Raw genomic sequence first — 27,152 nt, forward strand, 5'->3', positions numbered from 1 at the left:
ATAGAGTCCGACACATAGCAGACAATCAAAAAGTGTTAGTTCTTTTTCTTTTCTACCTTTTTATTTGGGGAAAAATTCACATCTTAAAAAGTGGTAACGTTTTTGAGCTTAATTGTAATGTCATAGTGCCATCTGGTGACCATATAGAACTATTACATTACCTGTGTTGGATACTGCATTTCTGACAAAGCTCTACCACATCTAAATACCTGTACTTAAGATGTCATCTCTAATGTGTTCTGGAGTAGGATATGAAAGAACAGGGAATGAGATCTGTGCTTGAGGACTGCTCTACTGAGCTTAAAACCCCTCCTTTGCCTGGGTATCCTTTTTTATCAGGAGGCAGGGCTAAAAGCAAAAGGAGAAGAGTTTCTCCCATAGCCTACTCCAAGATGGACAGATGGCAGATTGAGTGTGGAAGCAAGTGAGTGAAATCTTCACATTTATTCGGCTTTAAGAGAGATGCTGGGAGGGAGGAGGTGGTATTTTTTCTGTTGGGAAGTCTGCCCTTGAAAAATCTGGCCACTGTAGCTTTGACCTTAAGTCTAATCCCAGCGAGGTTTCAAATCATGTAACCCCAAATAACCCCCAAACATTCTTAAATATGGACTAGAAGAGAGCCCCTCTCCATTCTCCCAACCTCGTCCCCCAACCTGTATGAAGGAATGTACCATCAGGATGCAGCCAGTACCTCTACATTCATCAGACTGGTACCTGGGTTCAGTTTGCACAAGGTATCCCTACCCCATTCTCACCTCTAGTGGCTCTGAAACAAGTCTCAACTGATGGCCACTCTTGCCATCTCTCCTGTGCCATCGAAATCAAGTCAAAACTAGTCAATTTATTGAATGTGAATTTTATTGTGGTTTGGATTATGTAAGGCAGTGTAGTGAAGGCACTGCAGAAGTTACATAGACTAAAAAACACGATAGGAAATGAGCAAGCTAAAAAAAATTCTACATAATATTTTTTAAATGAATGTGTGCTTGACTAGACTAGGTACTACAACTATGATTTTTTTCATCATTGCAGAAGCATTGAAATATTGTTGGAGATGGGGGTTTGGGGGTTAGAAAAGGCTTCATGGAGGAGGTGGCATTTATGCTGGGCCTTAGAGAAGGGGTAGAATGTCAATAGATGAGATGGAGGGAAGAACATCTCAGAATGACTGACTTTAGATAAAACTCTGTAGAAGTACTGAAAAAAACGGGAGGGCAAACACCCCCCAGGTTAGTGAAGCTTCCCAACTGAAAGTCTGAGGGGCCTGGGTTGGGACCCAAAATCTCTAGCCCTCAGATGGGTTCTTCAGTACCCATGATATTAGGAGGCACAGGACAACGGGCTTGTTTGTAAACCTAGCAGCAGGAGGAGGTTTCACATTGCAGTCAGGGGCCCCAGAATGGCTGTACTATGCCTGGGTAGATTTTCGTATCCTTTCAGGATGTGTGGTACTCATTCATTCTTCCTCTTTCCCACTGACTGCCTGAACGGTAGTTCGTGCGCACTCATGTGCACGTGTGTGAGTGTAGATGTGTGTAGATAGGTGGGGGACCGAGGCTTTGTCTCCCACTGCAGCTTCTTCCACTTTTCCCTCTTGTGGCACACAGTTGGCTTCCTTGAGCTGAAGCTCAGGACTTCCTACTGTCTAGGTCTTGCTGAACTCCAGCTCTTGATTAAGCACCTAGGAAGCTTCCTCAACATGAAGGTAAAACCAACTGTGGGGGGTGACTTAGGTTAAGGCAGGACTATACTTTCCAGAGGTGGTAGTGCTGGTGATTGTGGTGGTGGTAGTGGTGGTGGTGGTGACAGCAGTAAGGGCCAGGGACTTATAAGCAGACTCTGGCTGCTGGGTAAAATGCTGCTGGGAAGTCTGTAATGTTCAGTCAGGAGCTGGGATGTCAGGCTAGACCAGCTTGGCCTTGATCACCTCTCTTCCTTCCTCAACATGCCCTATAAAGGAAATATATTGGGCACCTGAAAGCAGCAAAGGGTATCCAGGCTGTTGTTGATGTCCTGCACGAATATCACCCCCAGAAGCTCCAGAGATCTTTTCCTGGCAAACATCTGTATAACCTCTGGATAGGACTGTCACCTCCTCATGTCCAGCTGCTGGAGGTATATAGGTTATGTAGCTACTGATGCTACTTGGATCAGGAGGTATGGGGAACTTATCAGAAGAAAGGAAAAGTTAATTACTATTAATTTCTTTCTTTCAAAAGATTATGAATCTTAGATAAGACCTGACATCTAATAGAAAATAAAAGGATGGAAAGCTCTGTCAGGATTTTCTAGAGCTAGAGCTTTAGAGCTCAGTGAGGTCATCGCTGGAAATAACCTTAAAGCTGATGTGGCCTTGCTTGACTTTGGCAGTTGGACCACCCTTCTTACGCAGGTACAGAGACTTCAGATCACGGCAGTCACTGGGATCAGCATCCAGGGTAACCTGCCCCAAGAACTGATCACAGAATTTTCGTCTATTCCAGACCTGGAGAGATAAGTCAAGAGAGTGAAGGTGAGCAACCTTCTGTGAGATTGAACTTTGCCCAGTAGTATCTAGAACCTAATGCTGAGCTTGAAAAGGTCTGTTTAAAAACCACAAGAGAATATTTCCTGATACCTTTCTGACTGAGGGGAAGATACTTAAAACAGTGATAAAAAGCCAGGAAGAAGAGCTCAAGATCAACCTTGATCTGTGAGATGGCTACCTAAATACAGCTGGTCAGAAGTGTTAAGTCAGAAGAACAACCAAACTCTAGTGGTCCATTCTGACATAGCAGGATAAGAGTCATCTGAACTGGCATATGCTTCCCCTCATGGGAATTTATAGTACATGCATTAATATGTGCACCTGTGAGCACAAGGGCTTCCGCTTGCAATGAAATAAATGGAAAAGAGGATATTTAGGATGGAGATTAACAAGGAAGTCAGTGTCTGTGCCTGGTGGGAGGTGTTTCTGAGTACAAAACAAAAACAAACAAAAAAAAAACAAGAATAACCCTTGCTCTGTATCTTAGACATATGTGAAGCACTTGGGATAATCTAGTATCTGATACTGAATATGAGCCACCCTTGGGGTTCCTATTCATATTCATACCTGCACTATAATAGGAATGTCAGTGGTCCTCCTGTAGAAAATGGCCTGTGTGTCAAAAATGGCATGAACAGTATTCTTTTGGACAGGAGAACGGACTTCTTCCTTTCCACACTTGATGACCAAATATGGGTTCACAGCTGGAACAAAGTAACATTTGTTTTTAACACAGCAATTAAAGTTCTCTTTCAGATTGCTAAATCTATTCTGGGACTTTGAGCATAATATCGGGTACCAGAATGACCTAGGATTTTTGTTCTTGCTTCCCTTTTCTTTTTTATACTTTATAAAAAAATATAAAAATAAATATTATGTAGGCCTTGCCCAAAGAAGTTTACATCCCATTCTCTGCCACAGTTGAGAGCCATCCTGACTTGTCAAGACTGAAAATACCATTGGAAAGAATCATTTGTGATTATTTTTTTCTGATCATATATGCAATAAATAAATAATGAATTTTATTTTATTATACACCCTTCCAGTTCTTACTTTCGTTGGCATACTTCTTCTCCAGGCCCTCAGCGCTGTGAATAGTGATCTGGGTAACTACCTTTGGGTAGCCACGAGCCAGGTTCCAGCAGGACATCTTGGGCATGTCCAGAGTCAGTTCCCTGGAAATCAAAAAGAAGACATGTTATTGATGGTGAATGTCCTCTGATGAGGAAGTAGGCTTGTCAAAGCAAACATTGTTAGTGAAAAGCATGAAATGCTGAGTGACCTAGCCTATTCCACCACAGACATGGCTTACATTTTATGAGTATGTTTTCCTTTCCCCTCGCTTTAAGGACCAGCAGATAAAGATCAAAGTAAGCAGGGCTGGGGTGAAAAGGTAGCTTTGGTGACCCAGCATTCAAAACATAATAGAGGAACAGTAAAAAGTGCCAACTGTCTAACAGAAGAGAGAGTCAATCGGAGAACAGAAGATAAAATATAAGTGGAAAAGCTTAGGCTATAGGCCTTTTCCCCTTAGGTGGCAGGTCAGAGCTTTGAAGCTCAGACCTCCACTGGGAAATTTCTCATAATCTCACTTTGAGAAATATTTCTACCACCATTATTTTAGTTAAATCTGATTTGAACAAGTTGTCCCTTTGAGTGTCTGCATAGGGGGAGAGGGCCAAGGTAGTTAGAACTGGAAGCAAAGCCGAGAATGGGAGTTTGTAGGGCTGGCTGAAAAAACTGAACCTGAGCTGGACGGGAACTTCAGAGAAAATTCTCAGGAGAAATTCGCTGGTGCGACCATGCTGAAACATGGTTGGGACAAGCACATAGTTGCCCTTCTTCAGGTACTTGCTCAGGAACACAGTGCGGGTGTCGATATAAGTGGAAGTCCCAGCACGTTCCTGGATATAGAGGTGGTGAAGACGGAATTTTCGGTTTATCTCCACCTGGAAGTGAAATAGAATGAAATGTTCCATTCTACTCAAGTCATAGTTTTATGTTGGAAGATCTTAGGTCCTCTGCTTTCTTTATCCATGAACCTTCCTTAATTCCCCTAACCACAAGCCATCCTAATTTTGATCCAATTTGCCATCATTCTCTCCAAATGCTCATTCTTACCTTGAAAAGCTCAAAGCCGATGATGTAATTATCAGGTCTTCCCATGCGACGGTAAGTACGCAGGTCCTTCTGTTGCAGCGACATGATGACCTTGTGCCCATCCTCAGGTACAGTGAAGATATACTACAGGAAAGAGGCCACCAAGGAGTTTAGTTAGCACTTCCATTTTAGATAAGCCAGTTCAAATTTCAGGAAAAAAAAAAACTGTATTGTAAATCAGAGACTTGGGATTTTTCCTGGGCTTTGCTATCAACCATACAATGAGGCCTGGGATAATTCATTGACTTGATAAATGTAGATCACAGTACTTGATTCTCCCTATGGCATTCAGCATGTATTGAGAAAGACAACTTCATGCCTAGGCCTTTGATGCCAAAGAGGGTGTGCTTTGTTTTAATAAGTTCTTAATAGGATTTGGGGTGTTTTTGTTTTTATTATTGTCCTCTTGCTTTTAAAAACTGTACACAGAAAAATTCCAGAACATATAGAGACAGAAAGTATTCTTGTTTAACTTAACCTGACATTGCAGCATCTCCTGAAGCTAACCTATTGCCACCCCAGATATGTGGCTTGTGAAGGGGCTAGATCTACTTCCTTGGAGAATTGATGGTTTGCTACCATCATTTTAGGGAAGCTGCAGGTATGTGCTAGAGACTTTCCAAACATCTAAGGAATCATTGTGCCACTGGGAAGTAAAACTAAAAAACATCAGATTTCTCTCTCGCGCTCTCTCTCTCTCTCTCTCTCTCTCTCTCTCTCCTCTTCTTTCTCCATCCCCCTCCTTCTCTCTCTGCCCTTCCTTCTCTCTCTGCCCTTCCCTTCCTCCCTCCTTCTCTCCCTCCCTTTACCAAGAAACAAGAAACGGATGTAGAATCCTAAGCTCACAAGATTCCCAAATGTCAATCTTGTACACACACTTAACAGTGAAGCCAAAAGGGTCATTTCCCCCGCTTGGTATATATGCTTGATACTTAAAACATTTCCAACGCTTTAAATGGAGATGCAGGGAGGAAATAATAGAAGCTTTCTTTTCTTTAGGAACAATTAAAATGAAAGAGATGAAGAAAAGTATGAGTTAAATAAATCAGCCCACCAGCCTTAGTATCCTTCGAAATGCCTGGCCAGTAAGATTCAAAGAAAGAAAAGACACACCCATGTAAGGCTGCAATACAGCCAGAATTTTTGCCTCTTGTAGGTTAGCTCATCAGCTCATTTGGGGATAAAGCCATCAAGGTTATTATAAATCCAGGCTTTGGATGTTTGGATATTTTGCTTTGTGTCTAGGCTTGGCCCCTGGAATAGCATTGTAATAAGAGATAGATGGGATGAGGTCATTGACAGAATAGCAATTCAAATCCTGGGGAAAATGAACTGGTTCTAGATAAGAAAAGGAAGGTATATTGCAGAGATTCAAAAAAAATCACATACATGAGAAAGAGGACACATTCAGTAAATATGCACCCAAGAGAACAGTATGAGCAGAAAAGAAATTAAAAAAAGAATTGAGAAAGCGTCTAGGAGAAGATCCCTTCTCTCCAATGTAGAACCATCACAAGGAAGTGGGGGTTGTCAAAGACCCGTACTAAGCAGTATGGCCAGGAGAAAGGCAGCCAGAGGAAGTGGCCCAGACTTGATAATGTGGCTAATGTATAATTCTGCAAAGAGATACAGTGTACCATGCTTTACAAGCATCTGAGCCAATCTCTAGGCATTTTGGTTGATAAATATTACACAATAGCTGAAAATGGAAGAATTGATGTCAGAGAAATGCTCCAAGGTAAGCCTGGGTTCCTATGACCTTGATAACTTAGAGGCAAAGAAAAAAAAATTGATTCAAACCTGAGGATTCTGCAGGAAGGTATCACGGTTGTTATAGCAGCCTCCTGAACGGTTCATCAGGGGATCATCATCCACAGTCCAGCATCCCACCACTGATTCCAGCTCCTTGTGGCCAAAAATGGGATTGTTCACATTACGACAGACATTCAGTTCATGAAAGTTGCGGCAAAAATCCTCCAAGCCCATCCTGAATGGAAGGAGTACAGGAAAGAAATGAAGACGGTATTCAATCCCTACACCTGTAGTTCCATGTAGACGCCACAATTCCCTTAGCACAGAAAACCTCTCCTCACCAAAACTCTCCATCATCAGACATAATAAGCCCCAGGTTCTTGCGATCTGCTGTAGTCAGTTGCTGCCACTCTTCAGAACTAAAGGTAAAAGAACAAAGGGATATGCCATTATGTTTGCCATTGACTCCTTACAGTAAGCCATATGCCAAAGAAACAGAATGCATGAGGTTTGGGCCTGCTTTATCTTACCTCTGGCTGAGTCAAAGACCTTGTACTTAAGAAGAGCCCACAGATGTCACTGAGCCTTGACAGCCCACTAGCAGTCTGGAGGAATGGGTTTGGGAGAACTATAGGATTTGTAGCAAAGTGGAATGGCACTCACATTTCACTCCAGGGGCCACTCCACTCTTGTCTTCCCAAGGGGTTCCTCAGGCGAATCATATATAGCTTCTCTGTACTGAAGACTTCCACAAGCCTCTCTCCAAGACGCATCTTGCGAATATCAGTCATGGTGTAGGTATGGCCCTTCAGTAGACCCCAATCAGTTTCGACTTCTTGTTCCTCCTGATTGGGAGACTGAGAGCAAAGAAGGATACATAAGAACACTAGATTTGGTAGAGCCAAGACCTGACTCCTCTTCTTCTTTGATTGGTTTACCCTAGTATAGTTGAAGCTAGTTCTCCCTATGCAGATAGAAATTTGATCCTGACACCTAACTTGACGCAGAACCAATAAAGGAAAGGAAATGAAGAATTTAATATAACAACTCACTTAAATTCAGATTCAAACTACCCATAGTACTATACTGATATGAACAGCTTGAAAATGTGATATGGCTTGTTTACTCCTTGAGCAAAAAAGCTATAACCTCAACATCCAGGAACAGAGGCATGAGGAATAATTTAGCAGAAGTTATTTACATCAGCTCAGATGCTACATTGGCCCCTAGTTCCTCAGCCTCTGTGCCAGGGCTCAATGTGTATTGTTAGCTTTCTGAGTCCCATAATGATTTTTCATGAATCTCCAGAGTAAGGGTAATATTCCCTACTAAATTGTGTAGTCTCCTCTCCCATAAGTGAGCAAAGAGTGGTTGTTTTGGGTGAATACAAACCTCAATAGAACAACAGATCAGACCTCCTTTGGTAAATGTTTTGTACAGTTCTCTGAACAGCTTGTACTTCTCCTCAACAAGCTCAGTGTATCTTCCTTTCTGCATGTCAACAGTTTCAGCCAATGTGCCAGTGAAGTCCACTATGATATCAGTGGTGGTCAAACCATCAAGGGCTTCATAACAGCCAAGCAGCCTAGGGACAAATATGCAAGGTTATTTTTATAAAATTATTTTTCCAAGTCAAGGACATCTTGTTCCCAAGAATTAGAATAGTCCCTTCCTATCCAGCATTTACCATCTGGCTTTTCTCTAGATATGAAATAACAGATATTTTGAGATAATAGGCAAGAGATTTCTAGGTCTAGGCTATGTTTGTAAAGGACGGTCCATGCAAAAACTTCTTTCTACAGGTAAATATTTGACAAGGATAAAATTTGAGGCCATAATGCCTTTATTTGCAGATTAGTACCAGGAAGAGGCACCTAAGAGCAGGTAGGGATTTAATAGAAACCAGAACAGCTTATTTCTCTCTCATCTAGAATTTCTGAAGACCAGCGCCAGGCCCAAAGAAATGCCTTGAGTCTGACTGAGATCCTACCCAGTTTAAACTCTGGGACTGGGCTGGGAGAGAATGAACTCCCCAGTAAATATATGGCCTTCTTTTCCTCATGTACTAGCCGATCCTTCTCCTTACTTTGCATAAGCTTTTTCCAACAGAGCGTTCCAAAACTCATTCATGGAGGTGGAGAAGGAGAAAACCAGATCTCCATTGATGGTGGGCAGCAAGTCATCAATCACCACCTCAGTCCATTCTCCAAAATGCCAGAAACGGAAGCGAAATATCCCAGCATATTTATCTAGTTTTCGAGGGTCCCATTCCTGTTCCTTATGATTGGGAATTGTCTGCAAATATAAAAACATTCAATCAACTCTTATTCACCAGACCATATCCAAATATTGAGATTACAGTTGACTTCTGGCAAATCCATGTGGCAACAGGAAGCACACTAAATACATCTGCTTTGTATCTAGGTTGAGAAGTCCTAGGTAGGGAATTTTTCCCACAACTGTTTCTCCCCCAGTTCAGTTTTGTTGAAGATAGTATTACCACGTTTGCCATGAATACACACAGGGTGACTGGGGGCAACCGGTTAGGGATTAAATTATTTCCTACAGATAATCTACAAACTCTGTCATGAGAAACTGTCTACACAAACATATTCATGGTTGTATGTTTAGTCACATAAACAAGGCATTTTAAAAATCAAAATCAATCAAAATACAAGGTCCCGTATGGTTTCAGTTTTTAAAAGTCCATCCTAGAGATTTCATGTAGATTCTATAGAATATATATTTTATTCACAACCTGAATAAAATTACATTTAAGAAATTCTTTTTCTATACATTTACACATTAATCTTCTAAAATTATTTTTCTGAAGAAAATATTCAAACTTTGTCCTAAAGTCAATGTTTCATTGCCTTGAACTCTAACTAAATGCTAAATGAATCTTTGTACTCTTAATAATTTATTAGAACTTCTTTCAGGATTTATTTCCAGCTTTATCACATTTTTGGTTATTCATATCTGTTAATGACTTCCTTGCCCCTACTAGCTTTATACCCCAATAAGTACAAAGAATACAAGTATGCAGAGCTACTGAGTCAAACACTGCAAGTGACACGAGTTCAACTAATATGTGTGACAATGCATATAGAATAAAATGTTAATGGTAGAATCTGGGTGAGTATATGGGTGTTTACTGTAAAAATTTTTTCAACTTCTCGTATTTGTGAAAATTCTCATAATAAAATTGAGGGAAGTCACCTAGTGAATACTCTGACTTTAAGAATTAGAAAATCTAGAAAGTTATAAGCTGACTTTTTCTGCAATTACTAAAGAAGACAAGAAGATGGAAATTGAGTGAGGTCCCACAGGAAGGGGAATACCTTTGTCCAGTGAGACTCCTGAACAGCCAAACAGGAGAACGCAGAGACCATTGGCTTGTGCCCCAGTCTCCCTTGGATCAGCTGGTGGTTGCTGATGTTACCCACAATCAGATGGGGGTCATCACAGATGTCCTGTGAATACAACAGTTGGTTTTAAGACTCTGGGAAGTGTTTCCATATCTATGTGAGCTGAGGTAGACAGGAATACTTCACAAAAGAAGTGGGGTCAAAAGATGCTAGGACTGCCACAGGTGGGGGGGGGGCTGTGAGGAAAAACACAAAACAGTATATCATCTAGACACAGGAAAAGGGTAATATGGGGAAGTGGCAGGAGAAATGGGAGGCAAGGATACAGTAAAACAGGAGGAGATAAACTGGTGGGGGCTCTCAGACATAGCTGGGGTTTGGAAGAGTTTTCATCACAGCAATAAGCTTTTAAAGAAGAGAACTAGAGATAAGCACATTATATCTTGATCTTATTTGTCAAAATAAAATTTTCTGAGGCACCTGTGCTTTGAGGCTGATTAAATTTAAGAGACAAGGCCTGATAGAGATGAACATAAATGCTTTTCCCTCTCTAGGAAAACGATTTATGAGACTTTATGCATGAAGACCTTTCCTAACATAAAGCAAAGGCAACAGTGGTCTCCATGGCAAATGGATTTCCCACACCTTTTAATGAATGCGGATGGCAGCACTAATAGCAGGTGGTAATAGACTACTCACCAGAGCATTTCAATAGACACTCTTCCTACAGTGGATGTTCTGAGGAAACTTAGATAGTGTGGGGCAGTATTTGTTTGGGTTGTACATATGTCCCCCCCCCCCCGCAACATATTATTAGTGGTGTCATTCCCATTGTGAGTAAGAAAATGAGACCCAAATAATACAATTACAACAAAATGTGATGAGGACACAGTAGAGACATTTTTAAAGTATAATCAGTGTCTAGAAGAAGGATTTCCAAAATTTCCCTGGTGAATGGGTTGAATAGCAATGGTAATGCTCAAGTTGAAGCCTTAAGAATGACTAGAGCTAGGCAATTGTATAAGGGAGGAATATGGAGACATAATGGGTAGAGAGACAAGCGTGGACAAAGGTATAGCTGCATATATGACATCATATAATTGAAGACATGATTGTGTAACTCAGAGTATCAGTACTTGCAGAGTTCAAAGGCAGGAAATAGCAATAAAGTCTTGAGTAGATGGAGAAAGCTTCCTGGAGGAGGCTATTGGCCAGTACCTTGATATTCTGTTTACACAGCAGAAACAAATCTTAGTTTCAAATGGAAAGAAAATTTAGACATACATCCATTTAAAAATTATTAAAGAAAGACAGCTGTATATTTTTTGGTTCTCAAACCTCTTTTTTTAATGGGCATAATTCTCCTTGACGAAGAGTCTGGTCTACAGAATGAAACATTCCATCTATTCTTTAAGAGCTCAAATAACTCTAGAAGGAAATAAAAATTCCGGGCAGGGACAAGTCCAAACTAAAGATTAATTGGGCATCTTTCTGCCAAAAGGAGAAGGTTACATGAGTTGTCAGCTTTGGATTTTCTGTTTTTGTTTTTGTTTTTGTTTTTTGTTGTTGTTTTTTTGACGTATGTTTGGTATATCATTACTTTTGTTGTCTTAGGAGAAGACTTCTATTATACTAAATTTTGTGGGTTGGGGGTTGCTTGTTTTTTCAATTATTGAACATAAAGCAGATGTGTTGAATGAACTGAATCCTGATATTCTTTCTCTTATTGTTCCTCTTATTGTTCCTTTACTCTTTCTAAGATGAAACTAAACAGTTTTGTTTTTTTTTTAATTTCTGGGTCAGGTGTTACTATTTTATTTGGCTCAAGATGTAAAGTTATACAATGATTTCTTAGACTTAGATGATGCATATAATAGTTTCCTAGCATATAAAAACAATACAGTGACCACTGATACGTGGAAAAAAAAGTGTCTTTTAGATTATTAAGGCACATTATTTGTTCTTTTATGTAGAGTTATTAATGGTTGAGATTACATTACAGCGTGTTGAATTTATACAAGGCTTTATTTCACAGCAGGGATCAGCCAACGCTTTTGGCATGTAAACTTCTATTTAAGATATAAAGGGTCACATAAATGAGCAAAAAGACAAGTAGACAGAAATCAAATTGAGGAAATAGGTAATTATTCTCTTGTTGATCTAAGCTGATTATACACATACACACACACATATTGTGTGTGTAATCATGGCAGAATATAGATTTGGGCAAATAAACCATCTTACTTTCCATTTCTTTCCATTTCGCCATTAAACTGACCCATGCCTCAATTTTACTTCACCACTTTTCATACATAAAGGATGGCTATTTAACAGTGGGGTTTAAAACATGACAAGTTAACAGTCTAGACTATCAAAGCTGGAAAGAATTTTAGACACTGTTTAGTCAAACTTTATTTTACAAATGAGGAAACAGGCTCAGAGAAGGACAGTAATTTGTCCCTCTGGCCATCCAACTAGTTAGTAAACCTAGGATTAAAGTTTTAGATTCTTCAGAACCACACAGTTAGAGAAAGAACTTCAAGACCTTAGCTAGCCCATCCTTTTGCCTTTAGGTTTATCAATGGACACCACATAAAGGATAAAATTGTGCAGCTCTTTGGGGACAGAAATGTGACTACCTCTCTCAGTCATCCATCCCTATGTTTTATGCCTCTTTGCTTAACACTTACCTAAAAGCTCTCCATCATTCTGGAAGTCTTGCTTAAGTCATGTTTTAATTTTGGGTTTCAGGCTAAATATCACCAATAGGCTTTAATATCCTCAATTTGACACATTCAATATGAATCAATCTCTTCTGAATGTCAGCACCATGATGTGAAACATGGGAGCAAATCTTTATTAAGTTACATTTTCTACCTCTTTAAGGAAGTGAAAAACTAGAAAGCAGCCAAAGAGGTAGAAAAGATAAAGGGCAATGGGCTAATGCAAATCTAGCAGCCAAATGAACATTTTGGTGATGAAATTTGAAAACACAAAATGGCTAATTAATGACTTTTCCCTATTGGACAACTGGGTGTCTTCCTTTTGGTGGTAAATAAGTAAGGCTAGAGAAATTTTTCTGTAACTCAAGCTAGATACAGAATGCAAATGGGATATTTCAGCCCAAGCTCTGTTAAAGTGGTAGGGAGTGGAGTTGGAAGAGAGGTCACAGCTCATACAGTCACATATTTGGGTGGCCTAGAAGGGAGGGGAGATTGCTGAGCTCCTAATGGCTCCCAGCTGTGTTGGCACAGTTAACATGATCCTTGAACTGAGCTGTTTGTGAAGACATACTAATTTCTTAGGGAGAAAACATACACAACTAGAAAGTTAAGCACCAAGAGTAAAGCCAGGAATGGTTCCCACATACCCCCTTCCCTGGGCCAAAGCCTTCCAAAGAAAAGCAGCTTCTCTAGGAAAAATGTTCTCTTAGTTGAGCATTGAGAGACTCTATCATTGTTCTCACCTCATCTCCTTTCCCAGATACTTCTGGGGGTGAGGGAGGCAGGCATGCAATTGCAAGTCTTGGAGCCCTGCACGTCACTCTGTGTGGCTCCCTTTGCACTTCCTGCATCTACTTCTCTAGAAATTTTTATAACACAGGTAAAATTTGATGACAGTAAACATTGTGGCCCAGGGTAAACCTCAAGAACCAGAGTAAAATGAAAGGGTGCCTAGAAAACCAGCAACCAGAAGAGTAGAGGCACTTTTAAAAGTGCTATGTGCAGTCCAGCAGTCTTTGCAGGATGGGGACATGGATATCTAAAAGTGAAGCCAGCCCTGCATAGGTATATTATGACTAAGTCTGGGGCTCTAAGTAGTCCCAAAAGGTTCAGGGCTGCCATTCAGGACCTAATGGCTTTGTGAGATATTTCAAGTAACCATTATCTTATCCTTAGTATGCTGAACCATCTTCAGACAGGGCATTGATAGGTGAACCTAGGCTAAGGGACCAATGTTGAAGTAGCCTCTAAAGGAGTCCATTTTACTGGCTGTGGAGTTTTGCTTCTGCATAAAGATATTGTCATCAGTAAAACATTCCTTCCTTCCTAACCCCTCCAAGAAAAACTCAGTGTAGAGCCTAGAAATAAGATCTTAAGCCAAGCTTTCACTTCCAACCTAGACGATCAAGTCAAAACGTAATATCTTTTTATCTGAATGTTCAGATTTCTGCTAGGTGACTTCAGATATAAATCCCGAAGTGCTTTATTTGGAAGAGTTTGTATATCCATGCAATGGAATACTGTTCAGTAGTAAAAAAGAACAAAGTGATGCATGTTATAATAAGGATGACCCTTGAAAACATTATGCTAAACAGAAGACGCGAAATGTCCAGAATAGGCAAATCTAGATAGAAACTAAAAGTAGATTAGTGGTTGTCTGTGACCGGCGGGAGGAGTTTACTCACTGCAAGTGTGCACAGGGGATCTTATTGGGATGATGCAATTATTCTAAATCTGGATTGTGGTGATGCTTCCACAACTCTGTAAATATACTAAAAATCATTGCATTGTATACTTAAAACAGGCGAATTTTATGGTATATAAATTGTGCTCTAATAAAGCTGTTAATGTTTTTTAATGCAGACTTTAAAATAAATAAGATAGATGGAAAGAGTATGGACCTATTCAACTCTTTTCAATTGTGTCAACAGTGGATAACACTTAGGACTACTCAAGGGGGGAACATGATCTATGGGAAGAAAAAGAAATTCATGAACAGTTGAGACCAAAACTACTGTACAGAGGTGTCACATTTGACTGGATGTTGGAAATTTCTATGAACACAAAGAGACAAATATTTCCTACTTTACTGTTCCCTCACATGCAATCTATCACTAAGACCTGTGTCTTCCGCTTTTAATGTCTCCCCTCATCAACTTTTCCCTTCTATTCCTAACACTTTTGCTTTAATCCAGAACCTCATCACCCTCCTCCCATCCGATGTAGTAAAATGGCCCCTGGGTAGGGTATTCCCTAGTGAAAGACCTGGATAAGGACAATGGTAGTGAAAGCTGAACTCAAAACTTGCCCAAGAGAGCTGACGGAGATCTGTACAGGTCCCCATGCTTCCTCCATAGCTAGCTGTTTAGATCCCCATGAGGTCTTGCTCTATTTTAGTCCGAGATGATATGTGTCTTCTTCTAAGACACTATAATAGCTAGGTATGAGTCAGCCAGGGAAAAATTCAGAAGGTTGTAAGAGAAGAGAGTGGCTGGAGGGAGCTGGGGAAGAGATTTTTCCATGGGAATTTGATAGCCAGATTTCAGCCTAAAATTCCTATCTGCAGTCTTAAGATCACACTGTAACTCAGTATAACTCAGCTCTTAGAATTTACTAAGACTTTATATGTTTAAGCCTCAGGAAGATTAAAAAAGTCTAGAGGTACATGTCTCAAGCAATATACTTGTGTATCCAGTAAGCTAGGACAATAACTGGGGCCATGGGACCACTGGAGGAGTTAAGGAAAAGTATTTTCCTTTAGAGGGTATGTGAAGATGAGCTGGCATTAAACAATTGTAAAACACTCTTATAATCCCTGTCTATCTAAAGTGGCTCCTTAGAACACAGCAAGGAAGTGGCAAGTGGAAATAAAGAGAATTCAATTCTGCCCTAAGACGGTAGATCTTGACTGGCATTGATTAGTTCAATTAGCATTGGTGTTTACAATCATGAACACTTATAAAGGCAGAGGCTTTCAACACGAGAGAGAAAAGAGACAGAAAACATCAGGTTAATCATGCTTCTTCCAATTTAGAGACTTCAAAAAACAACCCTGGTAGAGTATGAGGCTATGTGGCATGCCAAGGGACAAGAAGTCTGTAAGCTTCCCTACAAATCAAAATCTCAACCTTGCCAATGAGGCGGGTGAGGCCAACGATCCATCTGCTCTTCCTGAGCCAATTCAGAGAGGCCCAGGGCTGTCTCTCGGCTTTTCTGAAGGGAGGCCAGGGAACTCTGACGTGATTCTTGACCACAGGCTTGGCCTCCACTCTGGCTGAAAAGGATCCCACGGCTTTTTGAGGAGATTCAGATGGTGGTCCAGAACCTTGTTTTTTTTTTTTCCCTACTCCCAACCACTTCAATCCACAATGATCCCTCCTTCTTCAGAACTTTACATGATTTATTGTCTGTATGCTTCAAAATAGTATTTTTATATCCAATATTAATTTATTATTTAACTCTTTAATAACTCAATATTCATCTCTTCAACTGGAATGGGAGTGCCTCACCCCACGCCATGTCTGTATCTCGCACAGAGGCTGGCATGGAGTAGTGCTCAATAGATATTTCTCAAGTGATTCTCTCTCGGGACTTAATTAAAACTAAGGTCACTGTATGCTCTCAAAAGGGAGAGTTTGTATCAATTAATGATTATAGCATCAAGATATTAAGGAGAACTGACTAGAGGGAAGGTATCTATTTTAGCAAAAGAGACACAAACAAATCTATCTCCCTAAAATGGCAGCATGGCAGAGTGAAAATTAATGTGGGCTCTACAGTCGAACCTGGATTCAAATCCTAGTGTGATAGCAGTCTGATCCTGGGAAAATTCTTACCTTCTCTCTCAGACTTCATTTTCTCATCAATAAGATGAACATAGTATCTACCTTTATTTTTTAAACCAGGAAAAAATTATATCAAAATGATTTTTAAGATACTTACTTTTCTAAGCCATGGCAAATAAGGAAAAAATGAAAAAAAAAAAAGTATAGAAAATTCCAAACACAGTATCTGGGCCCATAGTGAGCATGCTATAAATACTGATTCATTTTCTACCCATTCCCATTCATCTTCTCTTTCTGACATTCCCTCGAGAGGTATTGCTTGCCTCAGAAACAAGACGCCACAGTTTTTAAGTTTTGCCACAATTTTTAAGTTTTTTTCCTTCCCCGCTAATCCACCTGTGATTCAATCAATAGAATTTGGAAGATGAAGGCAAAGGACAAAGAACTGAGATAAGACAGAGGAGGAAGGATGTGTCAAAAGATGGGCCAGTAAAGGAAGCATTGTCGGCTTGGTTCACATTTGGGGAATGGCTTCACATTGGCTTGCAATTTTACCACCCAACGGATCTCCTCTCATCTCCTTATAATCTCACTCCTATCAATCATTCCTTCTTTCTTCTGTGTCTTCCATTTCTTCTTCTTTACTGTTTACTCCTTAGCCTACAAATATATTCATCTATCTTATTTATAAAGACCCTCCCCATGCTGCTGGAAAACTTCCCTCAATTTCCTGCCTTCTTTTCAGCTACTTCTGCCTTACTAATCTTCTTACTTTTATATCCAAGCATCAGAAAAGATGGCACCTTTCATTATCACACCCATTTATAAGAGGGCTCCTAGACAATATAGCTCTATTTTCTCCATGCATTTCTGGAAAAAAATCTTCCCTCTGCATATCTAATTAGTGGCTAGTGAATTCTGCTCATGTTTCCCGGGTTTTATTGCAGGTCAGTGATCTGCAGGGATGTCAACAACTGGAGGCTCATAAAGTTAGGAGGAGCGTAATCTTCCTTCTGATGAAGAGACTTCTCCAGATCTCATACTCTCTATGGCTATCATACTTCATGGACAAAAAACTGAAACATGTCTTTTAAATTGCATAGAAAACAAGAGCCTTAAAGTGACTGATGTATCTTGGCACCACCTGGTGGCAAACTACATAAACTGAAGTAGCTCTTGTAAGAACTCCATTTAGAAGTTTAAGCTATGGAAATCGCAACTAAAAAGTGATAGCTTGCTCAATGAAGAAGGCAAACCTTGAGTTGCTGACCGAGGTGGTTCTATAATAGAGCGCAAAAAGGTACATCATTAAATAGGATCAGAACATCATCTTCAGGATATTGTGAAGGTCCAAGAATTTGCATCATGACAGCCCTCTGTGGCCTATATTCCTGGTCATCCACTTTGGGAAGGAACCCAGGTAGCATATACTTCTATCCAGTTATATCCTTTAGATATAGCAAGGTTGTCATTTATTCTCCAGGCTCCATCATCCTATCATTTTAGGCATTGAGCTCCCATGCATGTAGGACGTCTGAAAGGGTCCTGAGACTTGCTTTAGTGACAACATACAGATGTTCCACAAAGAATCATAGTAACGATTAATAGGTGGTGAAAGAGCTGCAGCCCTAATTGGATCCTACTTTGCTAACTGTGGAAGGATACAAGTGATGATATCCAAAGAACAGCAAAGAAGACTCCCTCTCCCCAGTACATAGAACTCCATAGAGTTCATTTATGCTAATTGTATAAGGAGTTTTTCTCCTCAATGGTCTGAGATTATCTTAAAGTTGCTGTGATAGGTAACTTGGTAAAGAGACAAGAGTATAGCTGTTTTTTGAGTCATCATGTTTACTCATATGATTTCCAAATTAAATAAGCATGACATTTTCTTTTGGTCTTTTCAAATTACTAATTATGATGAAATTTGACTAAAATTCAAGATTCTTCAAGCTAGAGCTAGAAGCATAGATTTATAAAACTTCTCATTTTAGAGTTGTCTCCTAAATTGGTCTACATGCAATAGGTTGTGTGAGTAAAATAGTGGATGAAATAGAGTTATGATGAAAGAGATAAAAAATGAGATGGAAATTGAAAAATAGATAATTACCTGGGGACGTTTCCACACAACCTTCCCGGGAAGCAGTCGGTTGTAGAAAAGTGAATCATTCTCAGGCAGAAAGGTTGGATCACAGAAAAGTCTACCATCTTTAATGCATTCCTGCTTCAGTTCCTGGTACTTCTGGTTTTTGAAGAGTTTTAGAGGAGGACCCATAGCATCAAACTATATCTATAATAATAAAAATTGTTGTTATTAGAGGAAGTTTTCAAGTCTTTTAAAGATTATCTGAGATTAGACAAATGGTAGTCATCCTAGTGACATTCCTGGAGCCATCCACTTCAACTTTAGCTTTAACAGAAAAGTCATCATTTTCAGGAAGAGAAGAGTCCAGGCACTGCAATTAATTAGTTTGGGGCTTTAGGTAAGACACCTTAAGCATTATGGGGCCTCAGTTTCTTTATCTGACAAATGAGGTAATATGGGCCTTAATAATCTTATTGGAAAAATAGATAATAAATGTTAAGATTGTTAGTTAAACATGAGTCATTATAATTTAAAGGACAATTCTCCATTTTACACTGGCAGGGAGAAGTTCATGGCAAAGGACAATTTTAAATTTGAAGAGGAGGAAATAAATCACTTTACTATATTCGGAATAAGTTTGTGCCCTGAAGGGCCACACACTTTGTGCTTGAGGGAAGAAGCAGCCTCTTTCACATCTAATAAGCTCTTTTACATGGTTCCTTCGCTTTTATTGTTAAAGAGCTTTGCATATTTATTACTGGCCATAAAGGCTAATGCAAGAAACAGAGCTCAGCAGATGGCCTCCAAAGACAAGGAAAGATAAAAAGATTGCATATGTTTTTCTTCTTCAAAATCTAATGTGCAATCATTTGTCTTTGATAAAAGGCAGACTCTGAAATTCAATTAAACTGATTGGTGAACTATAGATTCTTATCCCATGGCAATACACTGTTGCTTTCTTTTCTCTAAAAAAAAAAAAAATACTCACATTGTTAAATAGAGAATTAATGTAGTGGCTCTTCAGGCAATGTATATTGGAGTGCTCCAGACTCAAATGCCCCTAACAACTGTTTTTTATGAGGATAATTTGAAAGGCAAATTTGATTTTAAATAGCTCTGAGGTGATAGTGTTTTCAAAGCCTTTGCTTGATTGATAAAGATAGATTTACAATGATTTTAATGATTCTTTCATGATATTCAATGGTAAATAAGAGGGGTTGTTAAATTTACATTGCACCAATTACTTAAAAATATATTTTAAGAATGACTGTTTATATTCTATTACTACATATGAGGTGAAAATAAAAATTCTAAGGTCAGAATATCGGCTAAAAATGGGCAAAATTGGAAAAAAAATGGCTAATTATTACTTTAAAGAGTATCTGTGTAGGTAATACACTTCAAAACTCAGTTAATAAAGTGGCAGTTGCTATTTTATAAAATGTTTAATATTAATCGGACTTCTCTATTATCTTATTTCACATCCTTTCACTATTACATCAAAATGCTGTATTGGAAAAGAAGTCTCCCTATTTGAAAACCATAAAGTATTTTTAATTTAATATTATTTACAACCTACAATATATATGAACAAGCTTGCCATTTTTCTGAATCTGAGGAATAAGAAGCTGGGAAAAAACACAGATTTTCCATAGCCTTGTTTATTGACAATTGGTTTTCAAATTGAAGGCTATAAGACACTCCAAAATACCAAAATGCCTTCAGTCATCAGATTTAAGTCTAATCATATGTTTTAAATATTAAAGCATATTTCATTGTATTCGAAGTCATGAATAGTATCAGTAATAATTTTCCATTAATCAGCATCAGAGTTAATCTGAATGTTTGCCTTTGTGGAACCTGTTAAAAATGGACCCCAATTTTCACATGTGCTCAAATTTATAATAAATACTATTGTGCCTCTTGCTTTCCTGGAAAGTTTGGTGGTTTGCCAGAAGCTGGGGATTGTAAATGGGAGATAGTTTAGGGCATTTAGGATATTTAGTTTGCCAGAACCCCCTAGTCCCTGATCATTTTGGATAAATGAGTATTTCCTGTTTGGGGAAAGGTCCTCTCCCACATCTGTCTCCTTTGCTACTCAGTCAAATGACAAAGCAAACAGGAGCCTCCAAAGGACATCCCTGTTATTAAAATAGGGCTTGTCTACAGACTGAAGCAGTATCATTTGAAAAGAAAATCAGGTTTGAGTTTTAAAAACAGTATGATCCCAGTAGACACTTTCAGAGACAGAATGTATAGCTGGGTTGGATAGGTCAAGCCTTTTGACCTGCATTTTGGGGGTGCACAGTAAATAATGACGAGCAGGCTATAGGCCTGAACTTTGACAGATTTTCATTAGCATACAATTATAATTGCTTGTTCCACTTGACTTGCAGAGTAGAATTGACCCCCATGTCTAACTAGATATTAAGACAACTGTGTTCACTTTACTGTGACTTTAACTTTTTTATGCCTTAATTTTCTCATTGTGGGGAAGTGTTATGTATCCTGCCCTCCTCATACCATGACTGTACCTAATGAGATTGTTAGTGTAAGAGTATTTTGAATAAGTAGAAAGGGTTCCATAAATGCAAAATATACACTGAAAACCCTCTCATTGCCTGTCACAGAGCTGAGCACACAACCATTTTTCAGGAAATATTTGTTGAATGGCCGAATGTCTTACATAGAAAATTAGTGTTTACATGGCAAGTTATTGTTTGAAATGTACGTTTCAGTTCATGTTCTTTTCATGGCAGCCATGTTTAGTAGATATTATCTGTGCCCTTCATTTTGTATCTGCAGAAATGGCAGTTCAGAGAACGGGCAGCTGGAAACTCACAGAGCCAACTCAAATCTGGGTCTGTGTAATGCCAGATTTAATGTGCAGCTTTCCATCACACCACACTGCTTCTTTTGGTCACTGCTTTTTTAAAGAAGGGATTTTTTTTTTTAGCTCAAATAAGGAAAACCCTCCAAAATAAACATGATATCTAACTTTGAGGCATTCTTCCTAGAATTAATTTATTGTCATGGTATATATTAAAAAGCTTATTTATTTCCATGGCATGAAGATCATGGAAGAATCTAAACCCTTCACATTCAAGGTTTCATCAGTTAATCTTCAGGAAACTTTTGGTAACCCAGAAATTTGTAAGCTGGGTTTGTCATAAACAACTTGCCCTATCAGAGGATAAGAGAGTGGAGAAGGGAATGTTCCTTCTTTGCTATCTCACTGCACCCAACAGTGAAGACAAGAGAGCCTTTAGGTTAACAACCGCATATTAGGAAAGTCAGTAAACAGAATCAAATCTAGGGCTTTAAGTATAAACGGAAAAGAGCCTCCAGCTAACAAATGGCTAACAAAGGGAATGTGCACATCTAAGAAAGAAGGACCTTGTGTCCTATGAACAAGTATCATGGGTGGTTGGGTGAAGCAAAGTATGGGGTTTTGCTCTGAGATAATGGTCTTAAGCAGTACTATTTGAATTGGAACCCACTGCCTAAAGATAGAGCACGAAGAAGGAAGGCATTGTGGATCAAGGCAAGTGGGAGGAGTGAATGCAGAGTATGGAAAGTTGAGAATTGCCAGGGGAAGTTGAGGGAGACTTCCTTGTAGAACACCAGGCTGCAGTTAGGAGAGGAAGCTTTTGCTACTCACTGGACTGGAAAGCTTGGGGAGCTGGGCAAGCTCTTAAGAGAAAAATGGCTTGTTCTTTACTTGTGGGTTAGCTTTAGAGTAGAAACCAGATTTTGCTCTACAAAGTAAAATCTGCCTCAGTTTATTAAAGAGAATTATTAATTGACAGAGAGAACTCGGCCAGCAGTTTACAAACTGAGATTGATTGGGATGAGTGGGAGGCAAGGGAGGGCATTTAAGAGGGAGAGACGAAGAGCATGGCTTCAGTGTGTTGTCCCTAGCTAGTTTCTCCTTTTCCCCAGTTTTATCTTTGTGCTGTTCTTGAAACAAAATCAGAGGTAGAAGCAATTAGGAATTTTGCAGAGCAAATCGAATACAGAAAACCTAACTCTACCCTGGCATGAAATAGGGGTCATTTTAGCCAAGATCAGCAGTTCCTATTCTCATACCTGGTGGTGGTGTGTTGAGAGAAATGGGACTTGGAGTGGGAGACATAATGACAATTCAGCATCCACATGTTACACAGAGAATGGTGCTTTCCATGTTTGCACAGGCAGAGTCCTAAACCTTATCTATGGACAAGCATCTACCAGAAAACATATAACTGTTTAAATTCAAATTGTTAGCCAGATATTCTGGGGTCTGAAAGGAACCATATAAGTCCTCTGATTCAGCCTTATCTAGAACACATCTACTCCGCCCAGAGAGAAGACTCTGTTCAAAGAAATTCAAAGGAAAAATAAAGAGCACACAATTTCCTTTAATTCCATTGCTGAAGAACTCTATCAGAAAATAAAAAAGCAAGTCAGAATTATAAAAAGAACACAGGTAGTCAGGAGATCCAGGACCAAATTCCAAACACCGCCATTTAGTGTAAATAAAATTTGTGTCCCTCAATTTCCCCATAAGCACAATGGGGATATGATGGCTGCATCATACACCTCAAGGTATTATTGGGGGCATATAATGAAATTAAGTACCTGAACATACTTATTAACTGTTAAAGATAAGACCAATGAAAGACAGTAGTATTAGGAAACACTTAAAAAAATTTTTTTTTTTTTTAGCAAATTGAATCTCTTTTCTGTCCTTAGTGGAAAATAAAATTTGACCACATGCTTTAAATAAGATACTCAAGGACATTTAGAAGACCAATATAAAATGGTTCCTTCACTCTTCAATACCGCTTCTCTTTTCCACCTGTCATTTTTGGTTGACTTGCCCCACTGCCTGTTTTCTCTCTCTTGGATGAATAAGCTCATCCTATAAGTCTAATTTTATAGCCTTTTGAGAATGTAACCCCAATTTTTATAGAATGCTATGCTAGAAAGACTCTTAGAAATCACTTAACCCAAATTCTTACTTTTACAGGAAGGTGAAGGGACTTTCCCAAGGTTACATAGTTAATGACAGAGCTGGCACTAAAACCTGGATCCCCTGACACTTTTTACCACAATTTTAAAAAGCGGGAGTGTGGGGGAGGGAAGGAGCGTGCAAATTCAAAGCCTTAAGACATTGCTTTGGAAAATTTTCATTATCCTCTTCTTACAAGAATGCACTTAGGAATTTTGTTTTTGAATTGCAAGCTGTCAGAAGGTGAGATGATTTCAAATCAAGGCTAATCAAAGAAACACTGTTTAGGGGTCACAAAGGGACTTTTTTCTACTTTTAATTTAGGAACTAAAAACTACCAAAGATACAGAAAGGCTGCTTTTTAATCGATTCGTGACAACACAAGTGTTTTTAGACTTTTCCCTAGACTGCCAGGGACTTTAAGGATAAATACTGTTTTCCAAATCTAAAATATTCTTTCTCCCTCCCTCCCTCCCTCCCTTCCCCTCTCTCTCTCTCTCTCTCTCTCTCTCTCTCTCTCACACACACACACACACACGCAAGCACATGTGTACACACACGTACCTACACACAAACTGCTAGAAGAATGAAAGACTTAATTAGCATCTCCACAAGGAATCTTTTAATAAATTCCTGTAGACTATAAAATGTTCTTAATTTCACAATAAAGATTAGCAAATGAGACATTAGCTAAATTTCAATAAAACATTGGTACAAACCAGGATTCTTTACCCTGAAGCCAGAAGTGATTGTCAGGATGGCAGAATTTGTTTAATTTTCCTATGTGCTTTTCATCGAACTTCAAGTTCCAAATCCTCAGAACTAATTTTCAATTGCAATGTTCTGATCTTTTTTCTGCCCTCCCCCTAGCCCACTCTAGTCAAGTAGCCCAGTTAAACCCCTATAACACCAGTAGCAATGTAGTAGGTGGGTGTGGGTGAAAGGATGGAGCCCCAACTTCAAATTAAAGTTTAAACCAAAGCAAGAATAAGAGAACAAAACCAGGCTGGTCGGGAGGTGAAAATGCAATAGCCAAGATCAACCTGTCACCAGGGCAGGAGGACATCTGTCTGTGCAGACAGAACAGCCCCTGCTGCCACTCCCTCCTGTGCAACAGCACACAGCCCATTGCACCCCACTGCCAGAGCTCAAAGACCTTTTGTACACAGTGTGGTTCCAAACTTTTGCCTGCATTTCAATAATTTTCCCATAGTTGTGGGTCAGCAAAAGCTAGAATGAAGTCTTGACAGTCAGCCTGGCTTCTCCTTCTCACTTGCCCAAGGAAGGTTTGTCTTTTTTTCACCAGGGATTTCAAGTAACAGAAGACCAAAAAAAAAAAAAAAAATCAGATATCACCAGAAAATATCATTGCCAGATAATCGCAATCACTCTTACATAAACCCAAAAAAAAAAAAAAAATCAGATATCACCAGAAAATATCATTGCCAGATAATCGCAATCACTCTTACATAAACCCAAAAAATAACAAATCAAAAAAGTTCATTAGTTTGGAAGTTTCCAAACTATTATACATGTACATTTGATCCAGATGAACCAAAACATTATAGCTGTGGATTTTGATTAACTCTAAAGTTCATGTTTCTTCACTTCTTTTATAGACCAAGTTATCCAACAAATAAAATTCCAGGATAAATTTGCTAATGCTTTGTCTACTCACCTGAGTTATCCCAGTTGCCGCTGCTGCTGCCACCCGCTTCTGCTTCTCTTGGCCAGGTAACCCCTACAAAGTCTGTTCACTCAGTGCGGCTGAACAAAGATTCTGGCTTTCTTAACCTGAAAACTATTTGGGCTATACCAAGCTCTGCTCACAGGGGGAGGTGACTCGCAGAAACTTCAGGAGACTTTGCCCCGCCTAGCAGTCAGAAACTGATCCTAGCAGTCAGAAACTGAGTCATGAGGAAAATCTGGAAAGCGCCCCTGCCAGATGTACAGATGGGATGCCCACTCCAGATCCACCCACCAGCAACTTGGAAAACCCAGAAAGCCACGTTCAAACTCTCTCTTCCAAGGAAGAATGAGACTTTCAGGAGAGGTCTGATAAATTTCTGACTTTTCTGTCCCAGGGTTAATAGTGCAAACATAGACATCACTTGAGAGAGGATGTGGCAAGAAAAATCTTAAAGTGTTGGCAAAGTTCTTGTGGGCTAGGCTGCAGACATGGCCCTTGTACATGGATCTAAGATAGTGGTGAGGACTCTTCAGCAAGCAAGTGAGAGTGAAAGAGGAGCTAATGGGGCACAGGGAGGAAAAGGTTGCTTTGTGAAGTAGCAGGTTATATTTGGCCAAGGGCAGAGAGAAGGGAGCATAAAGAGGGAGGTGAATGGAATTTGATTCTTACGACCATGGCAGTTGTAAGAAGCTTAATTTCTAGCAACAGGTCTGTGGAGATTCTGCCTGGCAGTGTTTGGTGAAAAGCAGAGCAAATAACTGTGTTCGTTCTGAAAGGCCAACCAAGAGACTTCATTCAGAAGAATACTCAGAGCCCAGTGAAATATTATGCTGCACTCCAGTCAAAGTCCTGTTCCTTGAGAGATTCACCGGGACACAATTCCAGGGACACAGTTCTCAAGTTGTTTTAATTGTTCTAGTTTTCACATCTCATTTGATTTTCATTTCATACTCTAGCTCTTGCAACCAATGTGGTGTTAAACTTTTAACCTGAAATTACTACCCTTTACCCTTATCCCTGTACCAATTCTTTTTTTTTTTTTTGCCTAGTTGGAGGGGGTGCAAAAGAGAGAGAGAAAGACAGACAGAGAGAGACAGAGAGAGACAGAGAGACAGAGAGACAGAGAGAGAACACAAGTAAGCAAGGTGAAGCCTAAGGAAGAAAAGAAGTGGGGAAGAAAAGAAGTGGGGGAAGGTCCTTCCTGACCCCATACCAATATTTTCATGAAACATCTGAGCAGTTCTATAACTGTGGTCTCTGAGACTTCCCCCGTTGATATTTCCCCACAGCTCTCTCTGTGCTTTTTCTCTCTCTATGCCAAGATGGAAATTGAGCTAGAGGTACGTGACAATACAAAATGTTGGAGCCCAGAAGAATTAGGGCGTTAAATATTGGCACTTAATTTGACTTCTAAGTGACAGATTTCTCACTCAAGTATCCCCCATGTTGTGGGATTTTGGCTTTGAAACCAAGGGAAGGTGTATTATCTGAGCTCATCTTCTTCAGCCATCTTTTCACCTCCATAACTTTTAAATGAGTAGGAAATAATAGAATCTGATAATTAAAAAGGAACTTTAGAGGCCATATCTACTACTACTCAGTGCAAATATATCTTCCTGATAATCTGAAAAGCTCACCCTTCAGTAAAGCAGCTTATTCCACATTTAGGTCCCCCTAATGGTTAAAAACTTATTCTTTAGATTGAGTAAAAATGAGCATTACACTATTTCTATTTCCTTTTTCACGTGACAGACCTTTAAAATATCTGTCACATCACCCCCAGTCTTCTGTCCTCTGGGCTAAATATCCTCAATTCATTTAAATCATGCTTCACATGGGTTTCTAGATCTTTTGCTATTCTAGTTGTCTTTTGAACATAGATATGCTCAGTGTGTGACTTGTAGCTCATTTAAAACCCTCTTTTGATTCTTGCATGAACTACTATTATTTGCCTGATTCTATGCTTATATAATTGATTTAAAAAATTTATTTTACTTTTATTTTAATCTGGATTCTGAGCTTTACGTGCATCCTCAATAACCATCGCCTTTTTTAATTTCAACTCTTA

General features: G+C 39.4%; 1 protein-coding gene across 1 annotated transcript; it reads right to left on the bottom strand.

Moving 5' to 3' along the window:
- Positions 1-838: 838 nt before the first annotated feature.
- CAPN6 (calpain 6) lies at positions 839-25,222 on the bottom strand. Its single transcript, XM_011374346.1, has 13 exons — positions 25,073-25,222; positions 18,426-18,605; positions 9,781-9,912; positions 8,526-8,734; positions 7,832-8,024; positions 7,103-7,296; positions 6,781-6,858; positions 6,488-6,674; positions 4,649-4,771; positions 4,274-4,476; positions 3,581-3,702; positions 3,095-3,231; positions 839-2,485 (listed from the first exon to the last, which is right to left on the bottom strand). Exons 2-13 carry the CDS (start codon positions 18,588-18,590, stop codon positions 2,303-2,305), a joined length of 1,926 nt encoding a protein of 641 aa, XP_011372648.1. The 5' UTR covers positions 18,591-18,605; positions 25,073-25,222; the 3' UTR covers positions 839-2,302.
- Positions 25,223-27,152: the final 1,930 nt, after the last annotated feature.

Source organism: Pteropus vampyrus, unplaced genomic scaffold (assembly GCF_000151845.1).
Source record: "Pteropus vampyrus isolate Shadow unplaced genomic scaffold, Pvam_2.0 Scaffold244, whole genome shotgun sequence".
Lineage (NCBI taxonomy): Eukaryota > Metazoa > Chordata > Mammalia > Chiroptera > Pteropodidae > Pteropus > Pteropus vampyrus.

Coding starts and splice junctions, on each gene's coding strand:
- CAPN6 (XM_011374346.1), bottom strand. CDS start 18,590: ATGGGTCCTCCTCTAAAACTCTTCAAAAACCAGAAGTACCAGGAACTG. Junction 8,025..8,525: donor TTGGAAAAAGCTTATGCAAA/GTAAGGAGAAGG, acceptor ATTTGTCCCTAG/GCTGCTTGGCTGTTATGAAG. Junction 4,477..4,648: donor TCGGCTTTGAGCTTTTCAAG/GTAAGAATGAGC, acceptor TTTCACTTCCAG/GTGGAGATAAACCGAAAATT.